Source organism: Quercus lobata, chromosome 5 (assembly GCF_001633185.2).
Source record: "Quercus lobata isolate SW786 chromosome 5, ValleyOak3.0 Primary Assembly, whole genome shotgun sequence".
NCBI lineage: Eukaryota > Viridiplantae > Streptophyta > Magnoliopsida > Fagales > Fagaceae > Quercus > Quercus lobata.
In genome coordinates this window covers 85,389,642-85,406,790 of record NC_044908.1, presented here as the reverse complement: position 1 = coordinate 85,406,790, position 17,149 = coordinate 85,389,642, and the positions used below count along the sequence as shown (strand labels likewise).

Genomic DNA, 17,149 nt, shown 5'->3' with positions numbered 1-17,149 from the left:
TTAGCCACAACCACTTAGATTAAAACTACAACAAGAGCCACAACACAATTTTACTACCCATACCAAAACCCAGTCAAATCTGCTCCAACAATATCCAAATCCTCCAACACATAGAAAACTCACCACCACATCAAAACCCAAAACCACCCCCATTGCAAATTCATTCCATATTGGAACCCACCACCATCATCACCGGCCACTAAACCCAGCAACCACCTTTGGCCACAAAACCCAGTGACACCGGCAACAAAACCCAACCAAACCCAAATCCAAAAATTCCAATCAACATTTCGTAACCCACAACCACCTCACTGCAAATCCACCCTAGATCAAAACTCGTAACCACCTCCATTGCAAATCCACCCCAAATCAGACCCACAACCACCACCACCTTAAACAACCACCGACCATAAAACCCAAATAAAAAAACTCAAACCCACAACAAACCCGCCGCAGATTGGAATCTACCACCACCAAAATACCCACAACAAACCAGAACCCATCACCGGCAACCAAAAACCACCACAAACAACCACCATAATCACGATCCACAACCAACCCAGACCACCAAACCCATGCACCACTGCCGTTGCAGAGAGAAGAAATAGATAAATGAAAAGGGTGAGTCAGAGAGAGAAGACTGGGTCAGGTTGGAGAGAGAGGTCTGAGGGAAAAGAAGAGCAGAGTGCAGAGAGGTTTAGATTAGCCAAAAAAAAAAAAAAAAAAACGTAGAGAGGTTAGAGGGAAGAAGAATGAAAGAGGTAGAGAGAGAGCAGACTTGTTACGTTTGAGAAAGGAGGAAAAAGAAAAAGAAAGAGGTAAAATGACTAACGGAATAGCTAACGGGTTAGGGATTAAAATGTCTTCAGGGACAAAATTGTCTTTATGGATCAAATGGGTCAATTTTGGAATGTCTTGGACCTAGTTGGTATTAACCCAAACCTCAGGGGTGGTTTGTGGAATTTACCCTATATATTTACTTACCAACTACACTGTTTAATGTCTATTCATGACAGGCTGCTTTTCATCTCTTTTGCCCTATTGTTAGATAGTCAAACCAAGGTCTGGTTTAAATACTGCGTGTACTAGCCATATACCAGGCGTACCAGGCCACCAGCCAATTTTGGGTGTACTGGCTGGTAAAAAAAAAGCGAGTCTTTATTATTAATTCTTGAAATTTACCCTCTGTGTATAATTAGTCCCTCAAATTTTAGGTGAGTATAATTGATCCCTTAAATTTTCAAAATGAATAATATAAGTTATTTGGTTAACTTCTGTTAATAATATTGCTTACGTGACTAACGGAATAATAATTAAACATTATTTTTAAATGATGTGGCATTTCTTTTTATTAAAAAATTAAATTTACACATAAGAAAGAAACTAGACCATTTCAATTTCCAATTAAAATCTTTATCCTAAGCGGGTAAAAAAAATCTCCATTTGCACAGTACAAGAGTGCTTCACCAACTCCAATGAGGCATTCTCGCAAACATGTGGGGAGCCATTCACTGCCCCGTTTTACAAGTGAAGCAGTAGATCATGTTTTATTTTTACTTTTATTTTTTTTACTTTAATTTTGGTGTGGAGCTGTAGGTTTGAATTCGCAAACATCTCAAGATAATTTGCGTTGGGGATATTGCCGACGTTATGTTGCTACAGCTCTAGTCATCGGAAGCTTGGGGTTGGGTAGTAGATCTATGGGGTTCTTGAAATCTTGGAGAATTTGTATTTTTTTTTTCTTGTTTGGTTGCTGGGAAAGTGAGGGGAAATAAAGAATTAAGTTCTTAGATTTTTGTTGTTTTAATCTTTATTTGATGAATAAACTTTTTCTTAATTTTTTGTAATTATCTAATGCGGCTCAATATGTTAAGAATCGTGTGAATTGAGTTGTTTTATTATGTTGACATTGTCATTTTTTTTTTTTTGTGCAAATTCAAACCCAACGTCAACCCACCATGGGTGAAGTGTAGGAAGGCCCTGAACAAATTGCAAATGGAGATTTTTTTTGGTACTGGGTGAGGATAAAGATTTGAATTAGAATGGGTTTAGGTTCTTTCTTATTAGTAAATTTAATTTTGTTATTTTTTAATAAAAAGAAATACCACATCATTTTTAAAAAATGCTTAGTCATTATTCTGTTAGTCACGTAAGTAACATTACTAACGGAAATTAACCAAAAGAGTTATGTTGCTTATTTTGAAAACTTAAGGGACCAATTGTGCACATGGAGTAAAATTAAGAGACTAATAATGTAGTTTCATCTAAAAAAAAAACTTTATTTTATTTATTTATTTTAGTTTTGTAATTTTTGAATTTTTGTAAGGGCATAATAGTAATTTACCTGTATTAACTTGTTAGTATTATTTATTTTCTTAGTATGCAATGAACAATTAAGTTTTCTGTTTTTTATATTATGTTCTTTTTCTTCTTTTTGTTAATGCTAAAGTCAAAACCATGAATAATTTATTCTGAATTGAGGTAATGTTTTACTATAAACTTTTATATTTATTAATATATATATATATATATAATAACAGTAAACCAAAAATAGTTCACCGGTATTGACTAGTACCGAAATATATCGTTTCATTAGTCAAATCAATATAGTCTCCGGTATAAGATTGACTCCCTTGGTTAAAACACAAAATTGTAAATTTTCAGCCCATGAACTCCTATAATTAGGCAACTACTTAATATTGGCATGGATAAATTTGAATTGTAATATCTTTTTAGAAATTTACATCCTAGTAGGAGAAAGTTTTAAATGAAAACGATTATTAATATGATTTAAAAAACAAAAACAAAAAAAAACTATGAGGAAATATAATTCTTGAGAATCTATCTAAGTTCGAAAATGCAATTAATGGTAACACCATTTAGGATATCATCGAACATATAAATCCCAAAAGGCAAAGATCTATACTGTTTTGTACACGAAGCTTTGGCTTCAGAAACAGAGACCGAGAGAGAAAGAATAATAGTGAAGTTATGAAAAATAGAAGAGAAATATATGAGGCACATGAGTGAGCTTATAAACCAAAATTCATATATATCAAATGAGTATTTGCTAATGAATAGCCCTAGAGTTTCCAGGGGAAATAGAGTTTTAAGTTTTAACTGTAGAGTTCTTGTGAATAGAGTTTTAACTAAAACAAAACAAAACAAGGAAAATAAACCATAACTAGTTGTTTCTAAAACAGATGCTTTAGAGCCACCAAGAAACAAAATAAAACAAATCAAAACAATACATACTAGTTGTTTCATAAATTTGTAGTAAATAAATGAGACTATAATAAGGAAGAAATTTGAAAAAAAAAAAAAAAAAACTTATTGAGCATTTGAACTCACACTCACAGTCCATTATTCATAAGCATAGATATAAAGTCTGTTACAATATGAGTTGCCAAATATTGAGAAAGCAACCATAGCTAATTATATAAACAGGTAGATAACTTACTTAGAGTAAAGGCAACAAAAAAATAACAAGAATGCATGCAATCCTCAACCAAATTGTAGCACCACAGTTGCCAACGAGGGTTGATGTAAAGAGTAACTCCTAGGAAGAATATGATGTAAGTTACCAAAAAGCTAGTAGAGAAGACCGCTTGATCTACTTTATGACATTTCTCATCACTTACATCTGAGGATTGTGTTGGTGTTGGGGGTTAATCTTTTGTACTGGTGCAACTTTTTTCCAGTGGCAGTCCACAAAGAAATGGATTTCCTTCATAATCGCTTGCACTAAATGTCCCAAATTGTGCTTTCATATCTGGGGTCCTACTTGATAAGTTGTTATAAGCAACACTGAACACTGCTAGAAAGGTAAGCTCAATCAATTGTGAAGGGATTTTGCCAATCAAACTATTGTGAGAAAGATCCAAGCTCTCTAATTCAGTCAAGTTTGACAATGTCTTCGGAATGGAACCTGTCAACTGATTGTGAGACAAGTTTAGTGCATGAATTTCTTGTAGTTGCCCAAGTTCAAGTGGGATTGCACCTGTTAGGTTGTTACAAGATAAATCCAAACCCGACATGTAATTAAGAATGTTACCCGTGTGAGAGCTATTGCTATATTTTGTAACAATGTTAACTTCATCTTGTTCGCCATATTCTTCCGATTGTCCATAATCACTGCCACCAGTTTGTGTTGAAAAAGCCAAATCAAAAGGAGTGAAAGCAGTGACTAAATATTGAAAGCAACGAGGTATTGTCCCAGAAAAGAAGTTTCTAGACATATCCATTATGCTTATTTGCAGGGACGAAGGCAGGATTTTGAGTTAAGGGGGGCGAATCTGACCTCTAGTTCGACGACTTCTTAGCTGCAGAGGATTTTTTTTTTGAGTTTTTGATGTGTGCGTTTGCTGAGTAAAGAAAAAATTATTTTGTTTAAAACTTTTTAAAGGGCCAATTGTTTGTTTGAGTAAAATTAGTTAATTAGACTTAATTTTTTTGAGCTTTGCTATTGGTGATTTTTATTGTTGCACAAATGTTTTTAGGCTAGTATATGTTGTTTTAGATTTTAGATCTATAATTTTTTTTAATGGCCTTTAAAATGAGGAAAGTGCTAGAGGTATATTGCTGATATAGTGAATGATTATTGGTAAATAAAAAAAATGATATAAGTGATAGATTCAGATGCGAACCAATAATAATTTTTACCTCAACAGTTTATAAAAATATTATAGATAAATTTGTAACTGTAACGTTACTCTAAAAAGAATCAATTATATTGTTAAAAGGACAAGATGTAATTTTATAGAACAAAAAATATATATATATACTAATATTAAAAAAAAAAAAAATTTAGGGTGGCCCCCCCTCCCCCGGTCAATTAATGCCTCCGTCCCTGCTTATTTGTGTAAGTTGACACAACTGAGTTGGAAAAGTGCCACTCAGACGATTTCCTCTGAGTGACAAAATTCTTAAGCTAGAAGCCGCATTAGCAATTGAACTAGGAATACTACCTGACAACCTATTGTTACTGACATCCAATGTCAGCAAAAGCTCTGAAATATTGAAAAATTCATTTGGTATTGATCCTGAAAAGTTGTTATCTTCCAAATATAAATGACTTGACCACAAAGGTAAAGATCCCGAGAGAAAGTTATGAGAGAGATCCAAGAAAAAAACATCAAATTTTCCACGTGGAATTTGACCTTCAAAATAATTATTTCGCAAAAACAGAGTGGAAACACTTGTTTGGTTGCATATCCAAGTAGGAATCTTACCGGACATGTTGTTGCTCACATCCAATAAAGCAAGAAACACCCAATTTGGTAATTCATTTGACATTGCTCCGGAGAATTGATTATGATTTATTTTCAAAAGAAATAGCTCAGTTAAGTTAAACAAAGATAACCAATCAAAATGACCACTAAAATTATTATTGGATAATACCAAGGATGATAGTCTCGAGTAACCTGCAAGTAATTCCTTTGGTACTTGCCCAGAGAAGTTGTTTAAGGACACATCGAATGTGCCCAAGAGACTCATATTACCACTTGAGGATGGGAGAGATCCTGTGAAAGAATTATTGGATAACTTTAGATGAAATATGTTTGGTAGGATCTCCCCAATATTTTCTTGAAGCTTTCCAATGAGCTGATTGTTTGACATATCCATCCAATAAGTGTTAAGACAGAGCAGCAAATGAACATGACCCGAGAAAGAATTATCGTTAAGAGTGACATATTCTAGCTTCATATTGTTTTCAAACAACCAACTAGGCAACCGTCCTTTCAACATATTGTTAGAGAGATCAAGTACTCTGAAGTTATATTGGTGAAAGAGAAATGTTGGAACTTTATTGGAGAGCTTGTTTAGATTACAGTTAGATATCACAAGGAAATCCAACTGAAACAAAGGTACCCAATCTGAACTTTCTGTTTCTATCTTGACATCGTTGTCATTGCATATGCATCAAACGAATTCAAACCTAGAATGATTAGCTAATGAGCCAAATGAGAAACCCTCATAAAGATTAAAACTGAGATCAATAAGCTTAATTAAGGGATGTAAGTCTAGCTATCAAAGATGAAATGTTTCCTCTGAACTGGTTCTCATGGATATCTAACAGTTGAAGAGATGTCAAATTGTATAGGCAAGAAGGAAGGGTTCCTTCAAAATAATTCTTACTAAGATCTAACCCTTCCAAGTTTCTTGAGTCCACATAAACCTGCCAAAAAAAAAATCCTTTTTTTCATTTATTTTTTAATTTTGTCAAAAAAAAAAAAAAATACTTACATCAAATTTGATTAAATACATATCTTGAGTTGGCAAAGAGCCATTGAGTTGATTTCTGGTCAAAAATAAATATTTGAGAGAAAATAATGCTCCTATGGAAGGAGGAACAATTCCAGTGAAGTCATTTTCACTCATATCTAAGAGCTCCAACCTACCCAAAGCTGTCCAATCTACAGAAAAAGAAAACCATTTGTGTTGAGAAATTTTTTGGAAGAATTCATGTGTGTTGTTAGATTCAAGTTACATCACATGAAATATAATTTTTTTTGAGAATCCATGAAAATATAGTTCTTTGTTATGTAGCATTGTATAACTTTTTATTAAATTAATATATATATATATATATTTTTTTTTTTTCTGAAATATAGGATCTTAACATGTTTGCCAAATTTATGTTTACAGGATTTTATTTACCATGTGATAATTAAACTCATGATCCATGTCTGATTTTAAAAAGCGATTTTTTTTTTTTTTTTTTGAAATTTCAACACCAATAATTGATGAGATAATTGTTAATCATTGATTATCTTAATATTTTATAATTGTAGATGGTATATAATATTAAACAATGTATTCAACCTCTGGATTTTTAGAAAAGAATCTCATCAAATACGAAATTATTAAGCAGTGTAATTTGAAAATGACCACAGATATAGACATGTACCCAAAGCTAATGCAACCACAAAATTGACAACAACAAAAAAAGGTTAAGAAAATAAATAAAAATTCATTACATTTTGGGAAGGAACCATTGAAATTATTTCCTCTTAAATTGAGGGCCTCCAAGCTTCTTAGATTAGCAAGATCTACAGCAATATGAATGTAACATATTCAGAAGAAACGGAGCATTATCTCAAAAAAGAAAAAGAAAAAGAAAAAAGAAAAAAAAACATAGCATTATTTCATTAAGGAAAATTTTTTGCTATTGGTGTGAAGATGAAGAAAAGTAAGATAATGGTCTACTTCATCAACAGGTAATTATATTTGTAATTTCCCAAAAGAGGTCCATGTGTAATTGTTTTTGGAAGACCAAACAACTTTAAGACACGCTATCTTTGGTATACTAAATGGTAATCAAAATTGGAATAGTAATCCATATTATTGAGAGTAGAAGGTGGATTTCTTCCTCTGACCGATCTAGCTTGGGGGATGATGACTAATCCATGGTGGAGCACCGTGAAATTCCAACAGGGGACGAAATTCTTAATTCATTGGACAGCCACCAAGGAATTGATGGGCGTACTGGAGTATTGTGTGATTTTGATGCCGGACAATGATTAGACGGTAGAAATGGCAAGGATGACTGGATGGAATTTGACGGAGGAGGCAAGACTGCTCCCTTCGTATGATGAATACCCAACTCCAAATTATCATTTAGTCATGAATGTGATTGCTTGGAATTGTAGGGGTGCATTGAAGGCTTCGTTTATTAAGCATGCTTCTGATTTGGCTAATAACCATAATCTGGGCCATTATGATCATCATGGAGACTCGTATTGGTAGTGAGAGAGCTAAGGAAATTACGAACAAGCTCCCTTTTGATGGAGTGATTCATATGGACACAATAGGCTATGTTGGTGGCCTCTGGCTCATGTGGAACACTGAGAAGGTGCATGTTACTCAGCTTGCTGAGTCTGAACAGGAAATCCATGTTTTGGTTAAGGTAATCTCTTCCAACCTTGATTATATTCTTACTGCCATTTATGCTAGTCCTAGGTTTCGTGAAAGATGTATTTTGTGGAATAATTTGAAAAATGTTGCTAACCTTCATGATAAGCCTTGGTTTATTGCTGGTGATTTCAATGAAATGCTTGTTGATGGGGATAAATTTGGGGATAGGATTGTCAGTGCCAATCGGTCCTTAATCTTCAAAGAATGTCTTGATAGGTGTTATATGATTGATTTAATAGTTTCCCAAATTGGAACTCACTTAGATTGAAAACACTTCATTTAATTGTCATCCTTCTGACCATATTCGCAAAAGCCAAATGGAGGGTGAATAGACTTTGTATAGCGATAGTCGAATTCTCCCACTTTCATTAGAACTATGTGTATATATATTTTTAGAAAGTAAAAAGAACCATATTAATTAAAGGTTATACCATGAAAAAAAATTATTGTGTATTTTAAATCATAGTCCATTATTCTAAATATTAGATATAAAGTTCACTACAACAAGAGTTCCCAAATATTGAGAAAACAACAATAGTTAATTATACAAATGGACAAATAACTTACGCAAAGTAATGCTAGTTGAAATATAACAAAAATACATGAAATCCTCAACCAAATTGAAGCACCACAGTCGCCAATGAGGGTTGATATAAAGAACAGTAATAACTCCCAGGAAGAACATGATGTAAGTCACCGAAAAGCTAGTGAAGAAGACTGCTTGATCTACTTCATACCATTTCTCATCACTTGCATCTGAGGATTGTGTTGGCGTTGGAGATGGATTGTCTCTATTGGTGCAGTTTTTCACCAATGGTAGTCCACACAAAAGTGGATTTCCTTCATAGCTTCTTGCACTAAAAGTTCCAAATTGGGCTTTCATATCTAGGGTCCTACCTGATAAATTGTTATAAGCCACACTGAACACCGCCAAAAAGGTAAGCTTAATCAATTGTGGAGGGATACCTCCGCTCAACTTATTATGAGAAAGATCCAATCTCTCTAGTACAGCCAAGTTGGAGAATGTTTCCGGAATGGAACCCGTGAACTGATTGTGAGACAAGTTTAGTGCACGAATTCCTTGTAACTGTCCAAGTTCAGGTGGGATTACACCTGTTAGGTTGTTACAAGAAAAATCTAAACCAGACATGTGAAGAAGAATGCTACCTTTGTAAGAGCTAAGCCTATATTTAGTAACAAAGTTAACTTCAATGTCTTTTTTGTGACGTTCAAAACGTACACCATCGTAGACACCCTTAGGTCTGGAAGTGAAGGGCTCCACATCTCTTGAGAAAAAATCACCAAAATACAGAGTCTCGTTAGAGACAATGTGTCGAAAACAGTGAGGTAATGTCCCAGAAAAGAAGTTTCTAGAGAGATCCATTAAGCTTATATTGATCAGTTTACATAACTGAGTTGGAATGGTGCCATTCAAACGATTTCCTCTCAGCAACAAAATTCTTAAGTAGGAAAGTTTACCGATTGCACTTGGAATGATTCCTGACAACTTATTGTCACTGATATCTAATGTCACAATCATTGAAATATTGAGAAAAGCTTCTGGTACTGATCCTGAAAATTTATTCTCTTTCAAATTTAAATATTGTAAAGCATTGCTTGACCACGAAGGTAAAGATCCCGAAAGAAAGTTATGAGAAAGGTCCAAAAAGCTAAATGAAGTTGTTTCACATACAATTTCACCTTCAAAATAATTATTTCCCAAAAAGAGAGTAGAAAAACATGTTTGATTGCATATCCAAGTAGGAATCTTACCTGACATGTTGTTATTGCTAACATCCAAGAAGAAAGAATCAAAAGTTTGTGGGGAAAATTCATTTGACATAGTTCCTAAGAACGAATTGTCATTTATTATCAAAGCCTCTAACATAGTCAAGTTAAAATCACTTGACAATAAATGGCCATCGAAATTATTATTAGATAAATCCATGATCATTAGCTCGGAGCAACCTGCTAATAACTTTTTTGGTACTTCTCCGAAGAAGTTGTTGAAGGAAACACTGAATGTGCTCAAAAGACTCATATTGCCAATTGAGGATGGGAGGGAACCACTGAGAGTATTATTGGATAACTTTAGACTCAATATATCTGGTAGCATATTCCCTATATTTCCTTGAAGCTGCCCATTGAGCTGATTGTTTGACACATCCATGCAATAAGTAAAGTTGAGACACAGCGGCAAATGAAAATTACCCGAGAGAGAGTTATCATGAAGACTGACATATTCCAGCCTTGTATTGTTTCCAACCAACCAACCAGGGAACTGTCCTTTTAACATACTGTAAGAGAGATCAAGTACTCTCAAGCTATGCTGGTGAAAGAGAAATGTTGGAATTTGATTGGAGAGCTTGTTGAGACTACAATTAGATATCACAAGGAATTCCAACTGAAATAAAGGTACCCAGTCTGAAGTTTCTGTTTCTATATTGACCATCTTCTCATCACACTTAAATTGAACGAATTCAAGCTTAGAAAGATTAGCAAATGAGCTGAATGAGAAACCATCAAAAAGGTTATAACTGAGATCAATCTGCCTAAGGGATGTGAGGCCAGCTATCAAATGAGATGAAATGTTTCCTCTGAAAGAATTCTCCTAGAGATCTAACACTTGAAGAGATGTCAAATTGTATAGGCAAGAAGGCAGGGTTCCTTCAAAATTATTCCACCTAAGATTTAACCCTTCAAGTTTCCTGAGTTCACATAAACCTGCAAAAAGGAACCAATTTTTGCAGTTCTCAACATTATAATATCTTATTTGTAAGAATACGTCAGGTCCAATCCTATAATTTATTAGTCTTTTTTCATTTGTTTTCATTTCACAAAGAATTATTTACATCAAATCAATTAAATACATACCTTGAGTTGGTAAAGAGCAATTAAGTTTATTTCCCTCCAAAACTAACGATTTGAGAGAAGATAATGCTCCTATAGAAGGAGGTACAATTCCAGTTAATTCATTGTAACTCAAATCTAATAGCTCCAAGGCATCCAAAGCAGCAAAATCTGCCCAAAAAGATAATCAATTGCGCGGAGAAAAAATCTTTGGCAAAATCATATATAGATATCACTACAAGAAAAAGGGGCTATTGCGGCGGGCCAAAACCGCCGCTAAAGCCCAAAAAAGCGCCGCTAAAGGTACATTTGACCTATAGCGGCGGGTGATATTGCGGCGGGCCGTCCCGTCAGTGTTGCAGTGCCGCTATAGGTAAATTGCGGCGGTTGCGAAAAGCGCCGCTATAGATGTACCTTTTAGCGGCGGGTGAAGGTTTATTGCGGCGGGCATAAAACCGCCGCCATACGTGTTTAGAATTCGTGGCATTGACTTTTAGCGGCGGGTCATGTCCGCCGCTATTGGTGTCTACCTTTAGCGGCGGGCAGACAGCGCCGCTATAGGTCATCAATCAAAAGCAACTAATTGAACTTGTAGCGGCGGGTAGAAACGCCGCTATATGTTTCAACCTTTAGCGGCGGGCGATAAGTGCCGCTATAGGTATTCATTTAAAACGTAAATTGTGCACATTTAGCAGCGCTTTTTAACTGCCGCTATAGGTCTTTTTTTTTTTTTTTGAGAAACATTTTCCTAGTGGCTTTTAAAACCACTATTTGCTAATAAATAAATGGTTTACAGATCTATTACAAAAAAACCTATAATAGTTTTAGCTCTACTAACACAACACCACAAATGTCTTGAAACTAACATAATATTAACACAAAAATATTATAATACACAATATCACATGAAGGCAGAGTGTAAAAATCACTTAAGGGGAAAAAACTCACAATCCCATAAAATCCATAGAAGATGCTAATGGTGCAGGAGGAATTACCTCTACTAACGGAGCATCAATATTTTCGGCCTCTTTAGGCATTGCATACAACTTGATTCTCATTAAATCATATATATACAATAGATAGTGTGTATCTTCTCTGGCATATCTGTGATCATAAGAAGACAATTAGATGATGATAGAAGTTAAAAAAACCCTTATCATTAGTGGAAAATAGCAAACAAGTAATCATGAGCATGCAACACCTTAAACTTTGAATTTAGACCACAAAATATTAGCAAACTAAGAAAACAAAACATGATTTGTAATGAATGTAGAAATTCATATTTTGACAATTACATACATTTCTAAGTAGTATCTTTTCTTAGAAAAGTACAAAAATATGTGCACCATCCTAGCACAAAGAAGTAGACAAGGGTAAATACAAAAATGACTAAATTTAACAACTCTAAAAAAAAACTCCCACACATTTGAGAAAGAAAAATAGCTCATTGTTGCAATCCAAATGTATAGCATTCTTTTGAGAAAAAAAAAAAGAATTTCAAATCCAGAACTGAAATTCCATGTCCCTCAAAAGTAAGTCATTGTAAAATTACAAACCTGTTTATATACTTAATTCAACTATGGTACCAACAGATGTATCTTAAATGCAAAGTGATGATAAAGTGGGCAAGTAAACAACTCTAATTACATATTACAGGAGGTGGATTCCTTCAGAACTACTAATTCACTTGGGTTAATGACTTATTAAATTTACTTTTAACTAATAACAATAATAACTAAAATAATCAATTTATAGACTTAAACAATTTGACAAGACACCGTATATCCCTCCTTCATTTTGAAATACAACATATTAAAATAAATCAAATACCTACTTTTATATTATTTTTTTAGACCAACATGCACTATTCCAATCTTTTCCAACAAGATAAATCAACCAATTCAATTCAGAATGCCCATCTTTAAACTTAAAAATAAATAAATAAATAAATTGTGATAGGCAATTGTGAGATTACTACCTCTTTACGTAAAATTTCTCCACAAGCAAATAAAGCACAAGAGTTTCAAGTTTACAAAATTAGATTGAACTTATATCCAAAGTTTAAAAACCACCGCCTGCAAGCGGCATGGCCACCTAAACCAAAATGATTGAAGAGATAAAGAGAAAGAATAATTAAGAGTCTTAGTGTGTTTAAATTAGGGTAAAAAAAGGAGAGAGTTTAGAGACAAAAACAAGATAATTTGCTATCTTTAGAAGGAAAGTGCCATTTCCACCCAAACTAATGATTCTCATTCAATAATTTACACAGGCATCAAATTCCCATTAAATACGCAAGTTGTGAAATTAACTGTTCATATGGCACCTAGCATAAGCAAGACAATAAACTAAAACCAAGTTGATGAAAAGATATTGAGTTTAAATCACTAAAAAATGGATTTGCTACAAAAACAATAGAGTTCAATGCATCAAAAGTGCTTATTAGGAATGTGGGGATTTTGCAGATTTCAAATCTATCTGTTGTTATAAGACTATTTTAATTTTTAGGATAGATCACTTGTTAATATTGAGATCAATAGACGCAACACAATAACAAACGAGGCAAGTATGATATTTCATTACCAAAAACTCAACAATTTCATAATCATGTCAATATGTAAATGTAATTTGGATATAGACATGGACATACTAGTTGATGACAAATAACCAAGCCATTGAAGATTCCCATCCATTAGCGTACTCCTTAGAAGTTCTTCATGCTGACGCATCTACAAAGTTGGTAACAAAACAATGGGCCAAAATCACTCATATAAAAAAAGATCATGAAAAAGTAAATAATCAATTCAGTAGAGTCTTTATTTTTTATTTTTTTAAAATGACAATTACTTTAAGCGTACCGGGTCACCAATACCCACAACAGGAGGGACTGAAACAACAAAGATTTAATCCTTTAAGAAACCTTCAGCGGTTGGTAAATGGGGATACCGACAAGATGACACTGAAATTGATGCACATAACAAAACATATTGACCCAGCCTGTTTTTCTCCTCAAATAACAAGCCCTACACAGCACCCAATTCCATTCTAATTATAATCAAACAAAGAAACATGCTGACCCCATAAAATCATAGCTGGCACAAAAAACTAACACCAACTTTTCATGACTTACCCTATGAGAACTTGGAGGATGTTGTTGCTAATTAAAGCAAGAGACAGGAGAGAGATTATTATATAGAACCATAATAATAATAACTAATGAAGTAGTGGTGCAGAGAAGATAAGAATTAAGTGAATTCATCATGGTCATGAAAGAATATCATGTCACCATGAAGTCATGCATGCCTAATCAAAGCAAGAAAACTAGAAACTATAATAAAAGCCCAAGTGCTTGTCCTGCTGAAACCACCACAGAAGCAACCAGACCCAGATCGAGTGAGATATGAAGTTATGACTCTTCAAATTTTATTTTTTCTCTCTTTTCAATGGATGACAATAGTATTATAATATATTGAGAGTGTAGGTTGCAGGTAGCTGTCGTTTCATACTTGAATTTAAATGAATTGCATTAAAAAAAAAAAAAAAAAAGTTTCATTCTCGATATAGCAAAGCAATAATACCTGTCTAGTGCCTAAAATACAGCATTGACGAGAAAAAGTAAACTTTTAACCTTGGAATGCCCTAGTACAGTAATCACCTATTGGGCAATTAAAAAAAAAAAATGAAGCATGTTAGACAGAAAAGGGAAACCAAGCAAAACTTGCAAAAAATAAAGCTTAAAGATCTTTCCAGACATTAAAATCAGTAGATGAGTTGCTATAATTTACAATACTGTCTTGGCACCCAATAAAGTATGAACTTCGAATTGGATCCACATTTACTAAAGCATGGGCAGTTCCGCTTGGGCTAGCTGCAACAGCAACCTCGTCTGCATCAATTATCACTTCAGCGTAACCTTTACCAACTACTTGGCTGTTCTCCAACTGCAAATAGTTCACAAATGAAAATTAAATAATTAAATTTTTTTTTTTTTTTAAGTCGAAGGAATATGAAAACATCATATAAGATTCATCAAATTATGTTATTAAACCTGAAATATTTACATTCAGATAATGTATAACACCCTCACTGTGATACATAAAAACCAAATCAGTCTTTTGCCAATCACTAGTGAAATATCACAGAATGGATCCCATATTCCAGTACAGTGATTTAAATAACTTATCTGTCACTCTGTTACTTTTAATATAAAAATGTCTCCTAGAGAAGTAGGCATAATACAATAGCGATTCCAATTGGTAATAGCATAATGATACACGTACACAACGAGTAAAAGAGACAACAATTTTTAAAAAGGGTAAATACAACTTCCACTGGAGTCAACTAGTATGTTTTGTCTCACCACTAGAACTTTTTGATTTTTGGTAATTACATAACTCAGAACTCATTAGACAAGTTTCCATCCACAAGAAACAGAAGTTAGGATAGCATCTTAATATGCCAAACAGTAATATTTGATTAAAAAATAGAATGAGAATTACTTAACTTCTCACTCTTCCATTATGTGCCATTCATTGCTCCTGCAAACCTTTTCTGCCAATTTTCTTTTCTTTTTTTTCCCCCATTAATGCACTAAGTATTGAATTAAATTTCTTGGCATGATAAATAACACATCCAAACAATTAGTATGGCCTACATCCACAGAATCAAGCTGCTATGATATTTCCATTATGATATTTTGTTTTAGCACCCCAAATGACAAGTGTCTCATTACAAGTATGATGTTTGTGATTTCCCCTTAAAGCACCAGGTCGAATTTCAAAAAGTCCTTAAGCCCATACAATATGCTTCACAGTTTACATCATACACAATTTATCAACTTATCCAAAAGGATCAAAATATAACTATTTTGCAAAAGTTTTATATATAGCTTGATATTTAGTTATATATAAGTTGATAAACCTAACAAAACAAGTTCATGAAAACATAAATGATGTGAAAAAAAAAATTAATCATATTTCTACAAAAACCAAACATTTTAAATTAATTATAAACAATAAATTCAAAAGGCTTGGCCTTTAATGATTTGGATTATGCTTACATATTTAAAAACAAAGGATACTAATGAACTGAAAAGGTTATATTAGCAACATCTATCTAATTTTTTGTAAAAAATGCTAACAACTCAACACAATCATAAGATGATGATTAGATGAAGTTATAAAATCTGAAACCAAATTTAAAATTATAAATATATGCTTAACCATTGTGATCAATTCTAACAAACAAACACAACCATAAGGCTATGTTATGAAACTTGCAACTATTTAGAAAAAGAAAATACTCATTCACAGCAAATTCTCATAAATAAGCTACAACAGATCAGAATAGTAAAGTAAGCCCCATCTGTTTGCACAAAAATAATTTTGAAGTTCTAAAATACAATTTATAAAATAATAATAATAATTTAAACAAAACAAAAAAAAAAAAAGAGCAATTTCTACACTATAGTACCGATCATGATACAATTACTTCACCTGGTAAATTTAAATTTCCAAAAATAATTTTTTTTAATAAAAAAATTATCAAATATATATACACAAATATATTAAATTCCAGCTGTTTAAAGCAACAACCTCTACAAATTTCAAAATAAGATAAGCAGTATCGGAGGCAATTTCAGGCGTTGAAGAGCAACAATCTGAAATTAAAATTTTTAAAAATAAATAAAAATACCGTCGAAGAGGATCGGAGGCTTGGGAATCTTGGTGATGATGATGAAGATGATAAACGTGATAATTGCAGTGGTGGCGTCGATGAGAGGTCTGATCGGAACATAGATCGGGGCTACCGCGGCCCACCTGAGACGACCTCCGGTTGTGGAAGAGCTCCGATGCGCTCATCATCAGTATAAGTGTATACTCATACACTATCTAATCTATTTTAGCATAAAAGTAACTGGGTATTTTTATCTCTTCCTCAATTAGCACAAACGCCTCCTGGCTACGAGACCGAGTTGATGATTTCGAGTTGGGAGAAGAATCGTTGACTGAGTTCTTTTGAGTAAGAAATGAGGTAGTTCCAGATTTCAGAGTAAGAGGAAAAGGAGGAGGGAATGACAGTAGCGTCTCTTGAAGAGAAAAAAAAATTTTGGGGAGGGCGACGGCTCTAGAGGAAGAGAAAAGAATTTGGGGAGGGGGACGGCTAGGAGAAAAAAACAATTGCTAGGGTTTTAAAATCTGAAATTAGAGTTTTAAAATTATTAAATAATTTTTACCAAAGTCAAGTCTCGAAATAGAGACCATTTGGGCAAAACACGTTCAGCACACCACTGAGCTACTGATGGTTGAAACGTTAGATTCATATAAATAATTATATTTATTTATTAATTATACATAATAAAAATATTTTATTATATAACATTATA

At 33.5% G+C, this 17,149-nt stretch overlaps 1 protein-coding gene, 1 long non-coding RNA gene and 1 pseudogene across 7 annotated transcripts; all 3 read right to left on the bottom strand.

Annotated features, from left to right (window-relative positions):
- Positions 1-3,431: 3,431 nt before the first annotated feature.
- Positions 3,432-7,719, bottom strand: LOC115991363 (annotated as a pseudogene).
- A 736-nt stretch (positions 7,720-8,455) lies between these two features.
- Positions 8,456-11,254, bottom strand: LOC115991362 (receptor-like protein 14). Its single transcript, XM_031115066.1, has 4 exons — positions 11,182-11,254; positions 10,792-10,938; positions 10,542-10,641; positions 8,456-10,424 (listed from the first exon to the last, which is right to left on the bottom strand). Exons 1-4 carry the CDS (start codon positions 11,252-11,254, stop codon positions 8,456-8,458), a joined length of 2,289 nt encoding a protein of 762 aa, XP_030970926.1.
- Positions 11,255-11,560: 306 nt separating this feature from the next.
- Positions 11,561-16,673, bottom strand: LOC115991502. 6 transcript variants are annotated; one of them, XR_004092211.1, is made up of 6 exons: positions 16,459-16,673; positions 14,343-14,705; positions 13,895-13,921; positions 13,623-13,787; positions 13,415-13,493; positions 11,562-11,871 (listed from the first exon to the last, which is right to left on the bottom strand). It is a non-coding gene; the product is annotated as an uncharacterized LOC115991502 (long non-coding RNA). The 6 variants fall into 6 exon arrangements; XR_004092210.1 differs by having other exon boundaries at positions 11,564-11,871; positions 13,623-13,921; positions 14,343-14,419; positions 14,550-14,705; XR_004092212.1 differs by lacking the exon at positions 13,895-13,921 and having other exon boundaries at positions 11,566-11,871; positions 14,343-14,419; positions 14,517-14,705.
- Positions 16,674-17,149: the final 476 nt, after the last annotated feature.